Here is an 18578-nt window from a genome sequence, read left to right as displayed (position 1 = left end):
CCGTTACCCGGGTAACGGACACCGTCTACAGTGAATCGCAGTGGACAAAATAGGTGGGGGCGAACCTTTTGGGTGTGCGTTTTGAAAATATTTATTTTAATTTTCCTTTTTTTTTTGGTTTGTGCAAGAGAGGGTCGAAGTCCATCTGTGCAGCCATGAGTGAGGTAATCACATCCCCTCGGATCCTTCCATGTGATGATGGTCATTGATAACATTGGGTGTTTTACAATGTGTCGGGCCACTGGACACGTCAAAATAATTGTAAACAAAAGGAAGCGAGAAGCGCTTGAAATGGGCGCCTGCACATCTGAAATGTGGTATTGGTGAGAAAACACCAACAAACTCCTGGGGAGGGGGTGGGGGATGTGTCATTTGCTGAAAGGCTTCACCATTTTGTTGTGTGCAGACCAGAGATCACAAGTTTACAGTTTGTTTGGCCATCAGTTGTACTAAGGACTTGCTGTTGAGTAATTTCAGAATGTGTATTACATAGTGTTGGGTGAAAATAAATTCACATCTAATCTGTGGTAAAGTAAAAGGTGCAGTTTATTAAAACAGAGCTCTGGGAGAAGGGTCTCTGACCCCGCGGTCTGTGCGAGCACCTTCTCCCCGATCAACAAAATTCACAAGCTTATATACAGTACAAGACTGGAGCACACCGATAGCAGTTACTACATTACTTATTCCTTAGCCAATCCGGCTCCGTGGCAACATTCAAAAACAACCTAATTATAACTTTACATCGTTAGCTAAACCCCTTTTAGTTCTGTCTTTTATCCAGTTATCTGGACAGTAGGGTCCATTTTTGCTATATCGTGGCATTTGGCTGATCTGAGTCAGTGACTCTTGATTGGACATGGCTCAAAGGTTAATCAAATATACCCTGCATACACCCACGTGACAGTTGCTACTTCGTAACCTGATTGTTCTGCAAATTTTAAGCTTGTCTCCACATGCTTCATCACTTTTTGTCTCAACTGAAACTAGGTTGTCATGCTGTGTCGCTTGACTGCAACATTCAGCTGGTTCAAATTCCAATCCATCACATAGAATTTACATCACAGGAACAGGCCGTTGGGCCCATCTGGTCAGTCTATGCCGGCCTTTATGCTCCACAGGAGCCTCCTCTCAACTTACTTCATCTCACCCGATCAACATGTCCTTCTGTTCCTTTCTCCCTCATGTGTTTATCCAGCTTCCCCTTAAATGCATCTGTGCTATTCGCCTCAACTACTCCATTTTGTAGCGAGTTCCACATTCACACCACTCTGAGTAAAGAAGTATCTCCTCAATTCCTTATTGGATTTATTGCTGACTATCTTCTATTTATGGCCCCTGGTTTTGGACACTCCCACAAGTGGAAACATCTTAAGCACGTCTACCCTATCGAACCCCTGCATAATTTTAAAGACTTCTATCAGGACACCTATCGGTCTTCTCTTTTCCAGAGAAAAGAGCCCCAGCGAGTTCAGTCTTTTCTGCCAGTCAGTTCTACCCTCAGTTCTGGTATCATCCTTGTAAATCTGTTTTGCACTTTCTCCAGTGCTTCTATATCTTTTATGTAATATGGAGACCAGAACTGGGCGTAATACTCCAAATGTGGTCTAAGCAAGGTTCTATATAAGTTTAGGATAACTTTTATGCTTTTGAATTCTGTTCCTCTAGAAATGAGCTCCAATGCTTTGTTTGCACTTTTTATAGCTTTATTTTCCAAGGAATAGGTGATCTCCTTATTCCCCCTATCAAAATGAACTACCTCACGCTTATCTGTATTGAAATTGATTTGTCATTTACATGCCCATTCTGCAAGTTTGTTAACATCTTCTTGTGTTTTGTGGCAGTCCTCCTCAGTATTAACTATAACCCCCACCCAATTTGGTGTCATCTGCAAATTTTGATATTGCACTTCCGATTCCTGAGTCCAAATCATTTATGTAAAGCGTGAACAACATTGGTCCCAGCACCGATCCCTGTGGAACACCATTTCAGCAACAATAACAACTTGCATTTATGTAACACCTTTAACTTAGTAAGATGTCCCAAGGCACTTCACAGGAGCATTATTCCACCGTCCGCCAGTCTGAGTAACTATCTTTAACCCCTTACTCTCTGTTTTCTGTTTTGTGGCCAGTTTGCTATCCATTCTGCTACTGGTCCCCTGACTCCACATGCTCTGGCTTTAGTCATGAGTCTATTATATGGTACCTTATCGAAGGCCTTTTGAAAGTCCATGTATATCGCATCCACTGCATTAGACTTGTCTATTCTTTCTATTACTTCTTCAAAGAATTCAGTAAGGTTGGTCAAGCATGACCTTCCCTTTTGAAATCCATGCGGACTATTCTTTATTATATTTTCACTTTTCTTTATTATATTTTCGGTTTCTAGATGGTTTTCTATTCCATCCTTGAGTAAAGATTCCAATATCTTTCCTACCACCGACATTAAGCTAACTGGTCTATAGTCCTCTGGACTTGTTCTATCTCCATTTTTAAATATAGGAATAACATTAGGTGTGCACCAGTCTTCTAGAATTATTCCCTAGTCTAATGAATTTTGATATATATATATGTGTAATAGTACCACTGCTATAATCTCCCTAATTTCTTTTAACGTGCGCAAATGCAATCCAGAAGTTTTATCCTTTCTAAGTTTGATTAGTTTATCAATTATCTCCCTACTTTCTATCTTAAATGTCTTGATATCCTTTTTGATCTCTTCTAAAGTCATGTCCACTTTGTTAGTCTCCTTGGTAAATACTGAGGCAAAGTAATTTTTCAATATTTCTTCCATTTTACTGTCATTACCTCTGAGTTTATCTTGTACACCCCTTTGTGGCCCTATCCCCACCTTAGTTTTAATTTTGTTATTTATATGTCTATAGAATATTTTACTGTTTCTTTTTATATTCTTTGATAATTTCATTTCATAATACCTCTTTGCTTTCCTAATTGTTTTTTTGACTTATTTCCTAAGCTCTTCAAATTCCTTTTTGTCATCCTCTCCTTTATTGTCTATGTACTTAGTGTATGCCTTTTTCTTTAGATTCAATTTTACCCTTATCTCTTCATTCATCCATTGTGTTTCATTATTGGCTTGTTTGTTTGTTTTTTTTAGCGGAATATATTTCTCCTGAACTCCAATGGTCACTTTTTAAAATATTTCCCACTGTTGTTCTATCTCTTTGTTTGTTAAGATTTTTTCCAGTTTACCCTCCCTAGTTCCATCCTCATCCCCTCATAATTAGCTTTTGTGCAGTCTATGACTTTGGACTTTGTCTTACTTATTCTCTCTCAATCATTATCTGAAACCTTATTATGTTGTGATTGCTATTGCCTAGATGCTCCCCTACACTTACTTCTCTTACCTGTTCTGGTTCATTTCCCATTACTAGATCCAGTAGCGATTCCTGTCTTGTTAGGATTCACTACATACTGGGTAAAAAATGAGTCCTGTACACAATGGAAAAACTCCATTCCCTTTTTTCCTTTCCCTACCTCTTCTTGCCAGTTTATTTGGGGGTAGTTGAAATCTCCCATCATTATTATTCTATTTCTTTTACTCATTTCATAGATGTGCCTACATATTTCTCCCTCCAACTTTCCTTCCACTGTTAGGTGGTCTGCAGTATACCTCTATTAGTATGATCGATCCCATCTTATCCTTTATCTTGATCCACATGGATTCTGCTTCCAACTTAATGTTAGTTAAGTCCTTTTTTCCTACAGCCATTATGTTATCTCTAATTAGTATAACTATCCCACCACCCCTTCTTCCTTTCCTTTCTTTTCTAAATACGTTATATCCTGCAATATTTAGCTGACAATCCTGTTCTATATGTAACCATGTTTCAGTTATCCCTACTACATCTGGCTCCTCGCTATAAATTATTGCCTCCAGTTCCCCCTTTTTGTTTCGGATGCTGTACAAGCAATTTAATTTGCTTTTATTAATCATTCCTCTTGCTTTATTTTTAACAGTTATTTTATACTTATATTCTGTAACTTTATCTGATCCCTGATCGTTTATGTTACCCTTATTCCTTTTTTTGGTCTGACCTTTACTCTTACCTCTTATTTCTTTTATCTTCAGGTTACTGTTATTTCTACTCTCTGGAGTTTAGAAGAATGAGAGGTGATCTCATTGAATCATATAAGATTCTGAGAGGGTTTGACAGGGTAGATGCTGAGAGGATGTTTCTCCTGGCTGGAGAGTCTAGAACTAGGGGACATAGTCTCAGGCTAAGGGGTCAAACATTTAGGATTGAGATGAGGAGGAATTTCTTCACTCAGAGGGTTGTGAATATTTGGAATTCTCTATCCCAGAGGGCTGTGGATGCTCAGTCATTGATAGATTTTTGTTCTCTAAGGGAATCAAGGAATATGGGGATTGGGCGGGAAAGTGGGGTTGAGGTCGAAGATCAGCCATGATCTTATTGAAGGGCGGAGCAGGCTCATTGTTCTTATGTTTAGATCCCTCCCCCCCACCTTATTACTAGTTTAAAGTCTTATCGACAGCTTTATTTATCCTTTCCGCTAGGACCTTGGTCCCATTCCGGTTCAGGTGTAGCCCGTCCCAGCGGTACAGCTCCTTCCTGTCCTAGTACTGCTTCCAGTGTCCTTTAGGTAATGTGTGTCAAATTACAAAAGTGGAGGCAAGAACAGAGAAATTGCTGGAAATGATCAATCAGTATCTGAAGGAGAATGGCAGATTAGTAACTTCAGGCTTAAGTATCCCTCCATCCCGAAACTTTAACCTATGTTTTCTTTCATGTCTTGACTGATCTGCTGTGCATTTCCACCATTTTTTTGTAGAAATCGGATTTCCAGCATTCGCTATCTTTGTCTACGAAACACAGATCTGTGCTACAAAAACTCTAGGGTATATAGTTCACATGTGCAAGACTGCATGTGTGATTTTCCTCACTGGAACTAAAGAAGTGCGAACATACCCATAAAACATCTTTACAATGAAAGGAAATAGTCTGGATCAATCTTATTTAATCCATATCTATTGTCCATGACTTTAAGATTACCTTTGGTTAAACACATGTATATGACAAGTTTGCATTGTGGTGATAAAGTAAAAGTGAACAAATCAAGGTTGGGGGTTTTTCATACCTTACATTATACATAGAATAACAAATGATTGTGTTATAACTTGAAGCTCAAAAGGTTTCCAAATGGCATCCAAACAAAATTTAATCATGAAGGGAAACATAGAATTACATAGAATTTACAGCACAGAAACAGGCCATTCAGCCCAACTGACCTTTGCCGGTATATATATTCCACACGAGCCAAAATGAAAACAAAAACAAAATACTGCAGATGCTAGAAATCTGAAATAAAAACAGAAAATGCTGGAAACACTCAGCAGGTCAGGCAGCGTCTGTGGAGAGAGAAACAGAGTTAGTGTTTCAGGTCGATGAAAGGTCAATTGTTTCAGCATTTCCTGTTTTTATTTTATTAAGAAGGAAATTGTCTATGAGAAGCCTAAGGACAGATTGCTTCAGCTCCAACCAAGTGTCAGCTTGGCTCAATTGGTAGCGCTCTGGGAACTGAGTGCATAAACTGAGCTGACACTATAGTGCAGTGTTGCAGGAGTGCTACATTGTCATAGTTGCTATTCTTTGGCTGAGGTGCTAGAAGAAAGAACATGCATTTATATAACATCTTTCATGACCTCAGGACGACCCAAAACGCCTCACAGCTGAGTATTCTTTTGAAGTGCAGGAAATATGGCAGGCAATTTGCACACAGCAAGGTCCCACAAACAGCAGTGAGATAAAGGGAGAGATAATCTGTTTTTGGTGATGTTGGCTGAGGGATGAATGTTGGGCAGGACACTGGGAGAACTCACCTACCCTTCTTCAAAAGGTGTCATGGGATCTTTTACATCCACCTAAGAGGGAAGACAGGGCCTTCTTCGAATGACGGCACCTCTGACAATGCAGCACTCCCTCAGTACTGTTTGAAATGCCAGCCTAGATTATGAGCTCAAGTCTCTGGAGTGGAGCTTGAACTGAGGCCCCTGTGGTTCTGCACCAAAATATAGATCAACTGACCATTGTCGTGGGACCTGCATTAGTATACATAATAATAACCAATGCATTTCAAAGAAATTCACTGTATGTGAAGTGGTTTAAAATGTGATAAGGTATTATATAATTGGAAGTCTTTCTTTTAATTTAGTTCCCTTACATGGTTGAGCTCACTAACTGTTCCAAACCAGTTTGTCCAATGAGACCATCAGCACTCAGCATTTAACAAAATAAAAACATCAACAAAAAGACAAAAACAAACAAAAATGTGTCAAAAAATAATTGTTGGCTTTTTAAATTGGGCACTGTTTGTGATACATGCACTGTAAAAAAATGACGGTATTAAGTGTTGAAGGTAGGCTGTTTGATTGCAAAACTAGAATTTGATCAAAGAATCAATCCGTAATAACACTGGAAGTTTATTGTTACTGTTTGAACAGCTTACTTTCCTGCTTTGTGCTCACTGCCAACTGCAGTTTAATGTGACACTACCACAATTCTGACCATGGGCGTCCCACAATATGTGCTGGTTCTAGGAGAGGAAGTGGAGGATCAGAAGAGGCATGCGTTGGAGATGTGTTTACACTTTAGGAACATAGGAACTGGAGTAAGCCATTCAGCCCCCTGAGCCTGTCCTGCCATTCTATTAGATAATGGCTGATCTGGACCTCAACTCCATTGACCAGCCTTTGTTCCATACCCCTTGATACCCTTACCTAACAAAAATCTATTGATCTCAGTCTTGGACATTTCAATTGTCCCAACGGAGAGTTCCCGGTTTCTACTATGCTTCTGTGAAAACGTCCTTCCTTTCTTCACTCCCAAATAGTCCAGCTCTAATTTTAAGACTGTGCCCCCTTGTTCTGGATTCCCCCAACAGAGGAAATATTTTCTCTGTATCTATCCTGTTAAATCCCTTTATCATTTTAAACACTTTGATTAAGATGACCACTTAACTGTCTAAACTCAAGGGAATACAAACCAAGTTTATACAATCTGTCTTCATAATTTAACCCTTTAAGTCCTGGTATCATTCTGGTAAATCTGTGCTGTGCCTCCTTCAAGGCTTGGTCCCCAAAACTTAATGCAGTACTCTAGGCGGGGTCTGACCAAGGCTCTGTACAACTGAAGCATCACTTCCTCACTTTTGTATTCCAACCCTCTTGAGACAAAGACCAACATTGCATTAGCTTTTTTGATTACCTTTTGTACCTGTATCACTTTTAGCAATTTGTGTACATGGACACCTAAATCCCTCTGCTCCTCCACAGTTCCTGGGCTCTTCCCATGAAGAAAATATTTTGATTTGTCTTTTTTGGATCCAAAGTGGATGATCTCACACTTCCCCACATTGAACTTTACCTGCCATAGTTTTGTCCACTTAGTTATTCTATCTATGTCCCATTGTTTTTCCTACATACTTCTCTGATCTCCATATTTATACATCCCCCCACTACATCACTACTATCAGGAGATCTGTAGACAACTCCTGCTAGTCTTGCAGCCTTTGCTGTTCCTTAACTCTACCCACAGTGTTTCCTCTGCCTGAAATCCCTTCTTTCTACTGCAGTAATTGTATCTTTTATCAATATTGCTACTCCCCTTCTTTCCCAATTTCGCTGTCTTTTCTAAAGATCCTACTGCCTGGAATATTTAGCTTCCAATCATGCCCAGTTTTTAACCAGATCTCTGTAATGGCTACTGCAACATACCCTTTACTCTGAATTTGTGCTTCTAACTCACTGATTTTATTTCTTATTCTACATGCATTCATGTACAGAACTCCTATCTGGGTAACTGTCCTCACCCTGCCCATATGTCCTGCTCGTCTTTTTCTCACTTTTTGACCTGTTGTATGGATTTTTCACTCCTACCCCCTACCTAGTTTAAATCTTTCCCCACTGTCCTATTTACCCTTTCTGAAAGGACACGGTTGCCTCTCCGGTTTAGGTGAAGGTTATCCTGTCTGTACAGTCTTCCCTGGCTCCAAAAGTGGCCCTAGTAATCTGAAACCCTCCCTTTTGCATAGTCCTTTCAGCCACGCATTGCAATCCTAATCTTTCTCTTCCTGTCTGGCCTAGCGCATGGCACTGGGAGTAATGCAGACAGGTTCTGCTCCTTAATCTAGAACTTAATTCCTTGAAATCCCTTTGCAGAATCTCAAACCTGCTCCTACCTATGTCATTCGTTCGCACATAAACCACGACCTCCCATTCCAGAACCTTTTGTATTCGCTCTGTGATGTCCCAAACCCTGGCACCTGGGAAGCAACATACCATTCGCGACTCTGGATCACATCTACAAAATAAACTATCGACCCCCCCCCCCCCACCCCAAACTATAGAATCCCCCACAATCAACACTCGTCTATTCTTACTACCTGTACTGTTTCCCCCATGGATAACCACTTGCTCCTCAGTGCCTTGTAGTCCCTTATGGTTACACTCCTCTGTGTCACCCTTTTTGTCCAATCATTAGTATCTAAACAGGTATACCTATTAGACCTTAAGCAGTCATGCTGCATCTGCCTTTACCCAACCACCCATCTGTACAGACCAAGGTGCACCTACCTTGACGTGGAATTTCATCTGCCACTTTTTTTTGCCCCTTCCACCATCTCATTAATATCTCCTTGTAGCTTCCTTTGGTCCTCAGAATTATTTACCATGCTTTCTATTTTAGTATCATCTGCAAAGTTGGACACCATTCTTCCTAGCTTTAAATCTAAATCATTGATGTACACAACGATCCCAGAACAATTCCCGTGGGACACGCTACCCACTTCCAACTGCCTTTAACTCCTGCTTTGTTTATTTCTGCTAACTAGTTTATAATCCAATTTGCTAAGCTTCCTCTAATTCCACACCTTTAAATCTTCTCCAATAGTCTCCTGTGTATAATGAGGAACACAACATCATTAGGATTGTGCTGCAGCAAACTACTGGGATGTTGAAACAAACAATCTGAAGCCTTGATAGATCAGGCGATTATTGCAGTATAGTCCTGCAAAAGACTCTAAGATCAATGTAGTCTGTTGCTTCTTGCACAACTTCACCATCCAAAGAGACGTTGCCATGGATCCATTGGAAAAAGAGGCCCAGCATACCCATTAGTACAGGATCCAGAAGAAGACAAATAGGAAGAATCATAAGGCAGGTTCTCACTGACAGCACGTTCACTTAAGTGCTTATGTTAAAAATGCAGTTATTTCCACACGTGCCCAATACAATGAAACATTATACAATATCCCACTATCACCCTGAGCTTTACATTGAGTACCATGGATGTCACTCCTTTCCTTGACTACTATCTTATGCTGCCTCATCCCAAATGAACTGTCGGGATACTGCAATGAAAGTTCAGTGGTAAATGTTTAAGTTACTGCAAGGGCTAGAATGATACCTGTAACAACTTAATCTCATAGCATGTTTGCTTCTTGAAGTAAGCTCAATTCCATCAGCAGTTTGTCAGCCCTTAACATGAGCAGAATGTATCATAGAATCATAGAAAGGTTACAGCATGGAAGGAGGCCATTCGGCCCATCGAGTCATTGCCGGCTGTATGCATGAGCAATCCAGCTAATCCCACTCCCCCGCCCTATCCCTGTAGCCCTGCACATTTTTTCGTTTCATGTACTTATCCAGTTCCCCTTTTGAAGGCCATGATTTAATCTGCCTCAACACTCCTTTGGGCAGTGCATTCCAGATCCCAAACACTCGCTGTGTAAAAAAGTTTTCCCCCATGTTACCTTTGGTTCTTTTGCCAATCACCTTAAATCTATGCCCTCTGGCTCTTGACCCTTCTGCCAATGGGAACAGTTTCTCTCTAACTACTCTGTCTAGACCCTTCATGATTTTGAATACCTCCATCAAATCTCCTCTCAACCTTCTCTATTCCAAGGAGAACAATCCCAGCTTCTCCAGTCTATCCACGTAATTTAAGTCCCTCATCCCTGGAATCATTCTAGTAAATCTCCTCTGCACCCTCTCTAAGGCCTTCACATCCTTCCTAAAGTGTGGTGCCCAGAACTGGACACAATACTCCAGTTGTGGCCGAACCACTGTTTTATAAAGGTTCATCATGACTTCCTTGCTTTTGTACTCTATGTCTCTATTTATAAAGCCCAGGACCCTGTATGCTTTTTAACCACTTTCTCTACCTATCCTGCCACCTTCAACGATTTGTGCACATATACCCCCAGATCCCTCTGTTCCTCTACCCCTTTTAGAATTGTGCCCTCTAGTTTATATTGCCTCTCCTCATTTTTCCTACTGAAATGAATCACCTCGCATTTTTCCGCATTAAACTTCATCTGCCACGTGTCCGCCCATGCCACCGGAGTGTCTATATCCTCTTGAAGTCTATCACTACTCTCCTCACAGTTCACTACCCTTCCAAGTTTTGTGTCATCTGCAAATTTTGAAATTGTGCCCTGTTCTCCCAAGCCCAAGTTATTAATACTTATCAAGAAAAGCAGTGGTCCCAGCACCGACTCCTGAGGAACACCACTGCACACCTCCCTCCGGTCCAAAAAACAACCGTTCACCACTATTCTCTTTCCTGTCATTTCGACAATTCTGTATCCATGTTGCTATTGCCCCCTTTATTCCATGGGCCACAATCTCATTAGCAAGCCTACCATGTGGCATTTTATCAAATGCTTTTTGAAAATCCATATACACCACATCAACTGCATTTCCCTCATCTATCCTCTCTGTTACCTCATCAAAAAACTCTTATCAAGTTGGTTAAACATGATTTGCCTTTAACAAATCTGTGCTGGCTTTCCCTAATCAATCCACACTCGTCCAAGTGACTGTTAATTCTGTCCCGGATTATCGTTTCCAAAGGATTCCCCACCACCGAGGTTAAACTGACTGGCCTATGGTCGCTGGGTTTATCTTTGCAACCTTTTTTGAACAAGGGTGTAACATTTGCAATTCTCCAGTCCTCTGGCACCACCACTGTATCTAAGGATGTCTGGAAGATTATGGCCAGTATCTCTGCAATTTCCCCCCTTACTTTCCTCAGCATTCTAGGATGAATCCCATCCGGACCAGGTGACTTATTTACTTTAAGTACAGCTAGCCTTTCTAGTACCTCTTCTTTCTCAATTTTTAGCCCATCCAGTATCTTAACTACATCTTCCTTTACCAAGACTCTGGCAGCATCTTCTTCCATGGTAAAGATCGATGGAAAGTACTCATTTAGTACCTCAACCATGCCCACTGCCTCCATGAATAGATCTCCTTTATGGTCTCTAATCGGCCCCACACCTCCTCTTACTACCCATTTACTGTTAACATGTCCGTAGAAGACTTTTGGATTCCCTTTTATGTTGTCCGCTAGTCTATTCTCATACTCTCTCTTTGCCCCTCTTATTTCCTTTTTCACTTCCCCTCTGAACTTTCTATATTTCTCTGGTTCTCACTTGTGTTATCAACCTGACACCTGTCATACGCCGCTTTTTTCCGCTTCATCTTATTCTCTATCTCCTTTGTCATCCAGGGAGCTCTGGCTTTAGTTGCCCTACCTTTCTCCCTCATTGGAATGTACCTTGTCTGTACCCAAACCATCTTTGATTCCAATTTACCCGGCCAGATCTGTTCTCATCCCACTGAAATTGACCCTCCTCCAACTGAGTATTTTTACTTTAGAGTGGTCAGAGTCCTTTTCCATAGCTATTCTAAACCTTATGATACTATGATCGCCCACTGATACTTGCTCCACTTGGCCCTTCTCATTCCCTAGAACCAAGACCAGCAATGCCTCATTCCTCATCGGGCTGGAAACATACTGGTCGAGAAAGTTATCCTGAACACATTAAAAAAATTCCTCCCCTTCTTTGCCCCTTTATATTATTGTTATCCCAGTCTATATTAGGATAGTTGAAATCCCCCGTTATCACTACTCTATGGCTTTTGCACCTCTCTGTAATTTCCCTGCAAATTTGTTTCTCTCTATCCTTCCCACTAGCTGGTGGCCTATAGAATACACCTATAGTGTAATGGCACCTCTATTGTTCCTTAACTCTAACCAAATAGATTCTGTCCTTGACCCCTCCAGGACATCCTCTCTCTCCAGCACTGCAATATTCTCCTTAATCAATACTGCCACCCTCCCCCCTCCTTTCTTTCCTTCCCTATCTTTCCTGAACACCTTGGGCTTGATTTTACCACCCGCTATCGGGTGCGTTCTCGGCGGGGGGGGCCCCGAAAATCGGGGAATCCCGGAGCGGGACCGGATCCCGTCTTGAACCCGCCCACTTCCGGGATCCCCACGGACGCACCGGCGTGCGCGCGCAGACCCCGCAGGTGGGAATCCCACGGGCAATTAAAGCCAGCGGGACGCCACTTGTAAGTATTTATCTTGCTCGTTCAGGTCGTTTACAGGCCTGATTGAGCTGTTTTATTAGGAAGGGTGGGATTTTACCTTGAACTGAGACTGTTTCCCATACTGGGGGAAACACTCTCACTTCAAATGGACGTGTTGCAGCCAGCAGCCTGTGGCAGCTGCCAAGGTACATTCCACAGGTGGGAGGGGGGAGACCCTTCACCAACGCAGGAGGCCACTCCGTCACATAGGTCAACGCTTGCCCTCCACCACCCTCCTCCTAGCAAGAAGATTCACCGACGTGGAACTGCAACCCCGGTGCGAGGACACACTTACCTACCTTGCAGAACCCCTCAGACCTACACCTTCCAGATGGGGGCCGCCTTGACCTCCTCGGAGGACGAACAGCATCACCAGCCTCAGCAGCCTCGCAGACCACGCCGTCCGCCTCAGACACGTGAAGCCCCACAACACGGTGCTGTGGCACATCCACCTGCACAGCAGGAGGGAGGGCAACCGCAGAGAGAGATGCGTCGCAGGAGGCACTACCCTCGGCACAGGGTCTACAGACCGAGGCTCAGCTTCCTGGACCTCTCTGCGGAGCAGTGCATACGGAGGTTCAGAGTCAGTCTCCAGGTAGTCGCGGACATCTGCAGCCTCCTTAATGACGAGCTGCTCCCGGATGGACCAAGCAGCATCTTCTTACCCATCGCCGTCAAAGTCACCACTGCCCTCAACTTCTTCGCATCCGGATCCTTCCAGGGTGCCACCGGGGACATCACCGGGGTCTGTCAGTCGTCTGCACACAAGTGCATAAGGCAGGTTACCGATGGGTTGTTCCACAGGGCCTCGCACTACATCAACTTCGCCATGGATGACCGCAGCCAGATGGAGAGGGCGGTTGGATTCCATGCTGTGGCTGGCTTCCCACGGGTGCAGGGTGTAATCGATTGCACCCACATAGCAATACGGGCACCTCCACATGAGCCAGGGCTGTTCATCAACAGGAAGGGGTATCACTCCATGAACACCCAGCTCATCTGTGACCACCGCCAGAGATTCCAACACGTGTGCGCCAGATACTCTGGCAGCTGCCACGATGCCTTCGTCCTCAGGGAGTCCACCGTCCCACCCCTCTTCCACTCACCCAACACCGGCAACGGCTGGCTCCTCGGCGACAAGGGATATCCCCTGCACACGTGGCTTATGACACCTCTGAGGAACCCCATCACCGAGCCGCAGCGTCGATATAATGACAGCCACATTGCTACCAGGTCTGCAATTGAGCAGGCTATAGGGGTGCTCAAGATGCGCTTCAGGTGCCTTGATCGTTCTGGGGGAGCGCTCCAATACATGCCACTCAGAGTGGGACGAATTATAGTTGTCTGCTGTGCCCTGCACAACATGGCACAACAGAGAGGGGTGCCGCTGGAGGAGGCCCCATGCACATCCGCCACCCACATTGAGGACGACGATGAGGAGGAGGAGGAGGAGGAGGAGGAGCAAGAGGAGGAGGAAGGACCCATGGGCCGAACACCGGCTCACCTGGATGCTCGTCAGGCCAGGGAGGCACTCCTATGTCAAGGGTTCTCCTAACATCAGACTGTCTGAGGCGTTCACATCTCATCACGTGCACAGATGAGGGGCCATACCAGCCCCCTCCACAGAAGAGTGGTGCCATTACTCCTGCACCCACTGTAGTGTGACCCAATGGGTGGGACCAGGTGTCCGTCGTCATGATGAGCCCCACGAAAGGGACCTATTGCACAAGCCGCTCAAGAATGGACAAGAGGTGTCAGTAGTGGTGAGAACAATTGTGTTTATTGTGTATGTGCAGTAAACGACTATAAATAAAAACATAACAAATTGTCATACACCCTGGTGCATTCCCTTTGTGTTCATAACACCTTTGCCTTACGTTTGCGGGAACCCCTACGTGGTGCTACCCCTGTGGCTCCAGCAGAGATAGTGGCAGGTTGCTCTTGTTCGTGCCCTGACCGGGTAGATGCTTTGGGCCGACGCCCCCTGGGTTTCGGTGCCCGTGAGGGCACCTCCACAGACTGCTCCTCCTGCACCTGTGCAGGGGCAGACTCGGCCACCTGGAGAGGAGGCACCATTGCGGGTACTGGTTGAGAGGGGGGCAACGGGTGAGACGTGGGGGCACTTTGAGTAGCGTCCCCACTTCCATGTCCCCGTTCACCATCTTCCCTCTCATGGCCTAGGCCCACATCACTCCTTCCACCCTGCTGGACGGCAGTTTGGATGACCTGTGTGAGACCTTGCAAGGCCACCTCTAATGTATCTGTCAGCCTGTTTATGGTGGCAGAATGTTGCTCACCCTGAATCCGAATAGCCGTTGTTAGGGCCTGGATGGACTCAATGTTGAGCTGTGCGTGACGCTCGAGGGAGGCTAGCCTGTCCTCCACCGCAGACGTTCCCGCACCTACCCGCGACACTATGTCGCCGATACCCTCCTGTACTTGCGCCACCATTGCCCGCATGCAGGAGTTGGACTCCTCCATCACCTGCGCGATTGTGGAGAGTGCGCGTGGCACCTCTTCCAGTACCTCGGCAATGTGCTGGTGCCCCTCGACGACTCTCCTTTTGACTGGTGGCCCCCTGGGTTCAGCATCTGGGTCCGGCTGAGCAGAGCCTGGAGAAGAGTGCTCCCACCGACGCGGACCCTCCGCGGCTGCCCCTGCCACCAGGGTCTGCTCATGCTCACATGTGCGCGGTGACTCACCATGTGCAACCCCAACTAATTGAGGAGGGGGACCCACCGAGGTGTGTGTATCTGTGCTGGTGGATGCTTGGCTCATATGTGACGATGGACCCTCAGAGACCGGCATGTCCTCTGAGGAATCGCCCTCCACAGACACGGCGCTCGCAGACGGCCCTGCAAGAGAACAGAGGGCAATATCAGGCATGTGCACAAATGTTGAGGTGCAGCAGATGCCAAGTGATGCTAAGATCATTCGCGATCATGAGTGCTGAGTGTCAGCTTTCCGTTACCGGACGTTTCTGCAGCCCCAGCCTCGCCATCCGCCACGGACAGGCAATGCAGCGTGTGGCTGATCTCCAAGGCATCCAGCTCTGCGTGCGTTAGAACCACCTCGTGTGGCGGGCCCCCTCCGGTGCGTGCCCTTTCCCGGGCGTTCTTGCATCTCTTCTCCTGTCAAGGCAAAACACAGATGCGTGATTGAGTGATGATTGCATTGTGAGATGCTTCAAGCATTGGTGTGGGTGGGTTGAGCGTGTGGGAGATGGATGGGAGGATGCGTGTGCCACATGCCCATCCCATTGTATGGGGATTGGGGTGTGTGGTAGTGTTCGAGTGGGGACAGGGACGGTGGGTACGTGCAGGCACGGTGAGGATGATAGTTGAGTGGCTGTGAGGATTGATGTGGGAGCGCTGTGGTGGCAGTGCAGAAGGGGTTGTGAGGTGTTTGAGGTGATGTGGAAGACGGAGTGTGGGAGAATGCGTTAGTGTACTCACTTTGCCGGACCTAGTGAGATCATTGAATCTCTTGCGACACTGGATCCATGTTCTGGTGGTGTTGCCCCTGCTGCTAACCTCCGCGGCCACCTCCGCCCATGCCTTCCTGGTGGCGGAGGCAGGGCACTTCCTTCCATCGCTGGGGAACAACGTCTCCCTCCTCCTCCTTACCCCGTCCAGCAGCAGCTGGAGTGCGTGGTCAGAGAATCGTGGGGCAGCCTTACCCCTGGGGTGCTCCATGGTGCGCTACTTCTTGTTTGCAGCTGGAGGGGCATTGGTGGACTGCCCCTTTAAATAGAGCTCCACCATCACTCAGACGTCACTGCGCATGCGCAGGCCGCCGGCGCGCAGCTGAGCAGCGGAAAACCCGTAACCACAGGTAAATTACTTCAATTATCCTGTGATCGCGCGGGCGATGCACTCATTTCACCGGGCGCGTTACCCACGCGCCCGATAGCCCCCCCGCCGGGAACCCGCAGGCCTGCTAACATCGGGCCCCTTGTATCCAGGAATATTTAGTACCCAGTCCTGCCCTTTTTTGAGCCAGGTCTCCGTTATTGCCACAACATTGTATTCCCATGTGGCTATTTGTGCCTGCAGCTCACCAACCTTGTTTACCATGCTTCGTGTGTTCACACACATGCACCGCAAACCCGTCTTAAACTTTCTTGTACTCTCTTGGTCTGCCCCCACCTAATACCTTACTATTTCTTACTCTAGGGCTTTCCTTCTCTCCTGATCCTTTGTGCCCCTTGTTTTCCCTTTCCAATGCTACATCCTGGTGCCCATCCTCCTGCCAAATTAGTTTAAACCCCCCCCCAGCGAACCTCCCCACGAGGACATTGGTCCCAGCTCCGTTGAGGTGCAACCTGTCCGGCCTGTACAAGTCCCACCTCCCCCAGAACTGCTCCCAATTTCCCCAGGAATCTGAAGCCCTCCCCTCTGCACCATCTCTCCAGCCACAATTTCATCTGCTCTATCCTCCTATTTACATACTCGCTAGCGCGTGGCACCGGGAGCAATCCGGAAATTACTATCTTTGAGGTCCTGCTTGTTAATCTCTTTCCAGGTATCCAGACATCAGGTACTATCAATAAGCTTGACTTGTTTAATTATAGAATGGAAATTCAAACAAATCAAATCAAATCAATATATTGTCAGTTTTTTGCATCAAAATGTTACAATTATGTATTTATTAACAATATACTCTTGCACTTTTTTTTAATCAAAAAGAGCGATGATCTAAATCCTACAGAAAAGGAAACTGAAGAGTCAGCAGTGGAGTCTGTAGCAGAGCCTACAGTTGAACCAGATGCAGAGGCCGCGGCTGAACCAGAAGCGGAGGCCGAGGCTGAACCTGAAGCGGAGGCCGCGGCTGGACCAGAAGCGGAGGCCGAGGCTGGACCAGAAGGGGAGGCCGATGCTGGACCAGAAGCGGAGGCCGCGGCTGGACCAGGTGCGGAGGCCGAGGCTGGACCAGGTGCGGAGGCCGCGGCTGAACCAGGTGCGGAGGCCGCGGCTGAACCAGGTGCGGAGGCCGCGGCTGAACCAGGTGCGGAGGCCGCGGCTGAACCAGGTGCGGAGGCCGCGGCTGAACCAGGTGCGGAGGCCGCGGCTGAACCAGAAGCAGAGGCTGCAGCTGAACCAGAAGCGGAGATCACGGCTGAACCAAAAGTGGAGACCACGGCTGAACCAGAAGCGGAGGCCGCAGTCGAAGTTGGGTCTCCAGTCGAACCTAAAGTTGAGCCTTCAGTTCAGCCTGAAATTCAGCCTACAGTTGACACTATAATTCAACCTACAGCTCAACCTACATCTACATCTACGTCGAGAGGTTCAATTAAGGTGGCACATGACTCTTCAGTTATTCCAGATAAATTTTCAACCTGTTTTGAAGATCCATATAATCGATCTGTGATGTACATGGAGAAACATAATATTCTACAGATATTTCAGGTTAGTGGGCTGTTCAAGGGCTATGGGTTAGTACTGGTCTGCTTCATTGTCTGGAGTTTAAATTTTTTACAGGAAAAGATTTCCCTTCGCTGATGCCTGTTTAGTGTTGCATAGTTCTCCTTAGGGAAGAATGGGTGTGTGTATTAGAAATGGTTTGGTTCAATTCTCCACTGTTACCCTTCTGCTTTGCCCCATTGCTCAAACTGCATTGCAGGGACATAGAAGTCTTGGAATCTTCCAAGAATAAATGTAGTGCTGCAGGTGGGTTACAGGTTCTATACCTGGTCTGTGCTGAGTTGGCTCTTCTCAGCCAGGGCTGCAGTAGGCCCCTTTCAACTGGCATCAGTGTCCCTGGGCTATCTAGGACAAACTGCTATCTAGTGACTCCAAGCTGAGGACATGATTTGACTCAGCTGTGATGCCACACATAATGAAATAGCCTGCTGACACTCCCTGTCCAGGCTCACACATGAAGAATGGCCATTTGGGTGAGGTCATGGAGGGCAGTATGAATGTTACCCCAGCATAAGCTAGCACATTCAGAAGAGGAAGGAAGAAAATTGAAGGGGAATTTTTATTTAAATGTGCACACTCTAAGCTGTCCATTGGGAAGATGCAATAAATTATTTAGTGGCTTAATGACATTTTGATTTCAGGCAAGAAAGCATAACAAATTAATTAAAGTTCTTCAGTCGCCATTATTCCAAAGCACCACAACAATCTGATTTGACCAATTTGTATCATTCCTTTACA

The 18578-nt window shown here is 45.7% G+C and overlaps 1 protein-coding gene across 1 annotated transcript in view; it reads left to right on the top strand.

Annotated features, from left to right (window-relative positions):
• The first annotated feature begins 20 nt into the window (after positions 1–20).
• Positions 21–18578, top strand: part of tex55 (testis expressed 55) — a 29683-nt gene continuing 11125 nt past the window's right edge. Inside the window, exons 1-2 of the mRNA XM_067992295.1 lie at positions 21–164; positions 17106–17825. Of these exons, the coding sequence (XP_067848396.1) occupies positions 156–164; positions 17106–17825 (729 nt within the window). The 5' untranslated portion in view covers positions 21–155. The remainder of the gene's footprint in view (positions 165–17105; positions 17826–18578) is intronic.

The sequence above is a fragment of the Heptranchias perlo genome, chromosome 11 (assembly GCF_035084215.1).
Source record: "Heptranchias perlo isolate sHepPer1 chromosome 11, sHepPer1.hap1, whole genome shotgun sequence".
In the NCBI taxonomy this organism is placed as follows: domain Eukaryota; kingdom Metazoa; phylum Chordata; class Chondrichthyes; order Hexanchiformes; family Hexanchidae; genus Heptranchias; species Heptranchias perlo.
Note: the sequence above shows the minus strand (reverse complement) of the source record. Positions and strands in the feature narration are given on the sequence as shown.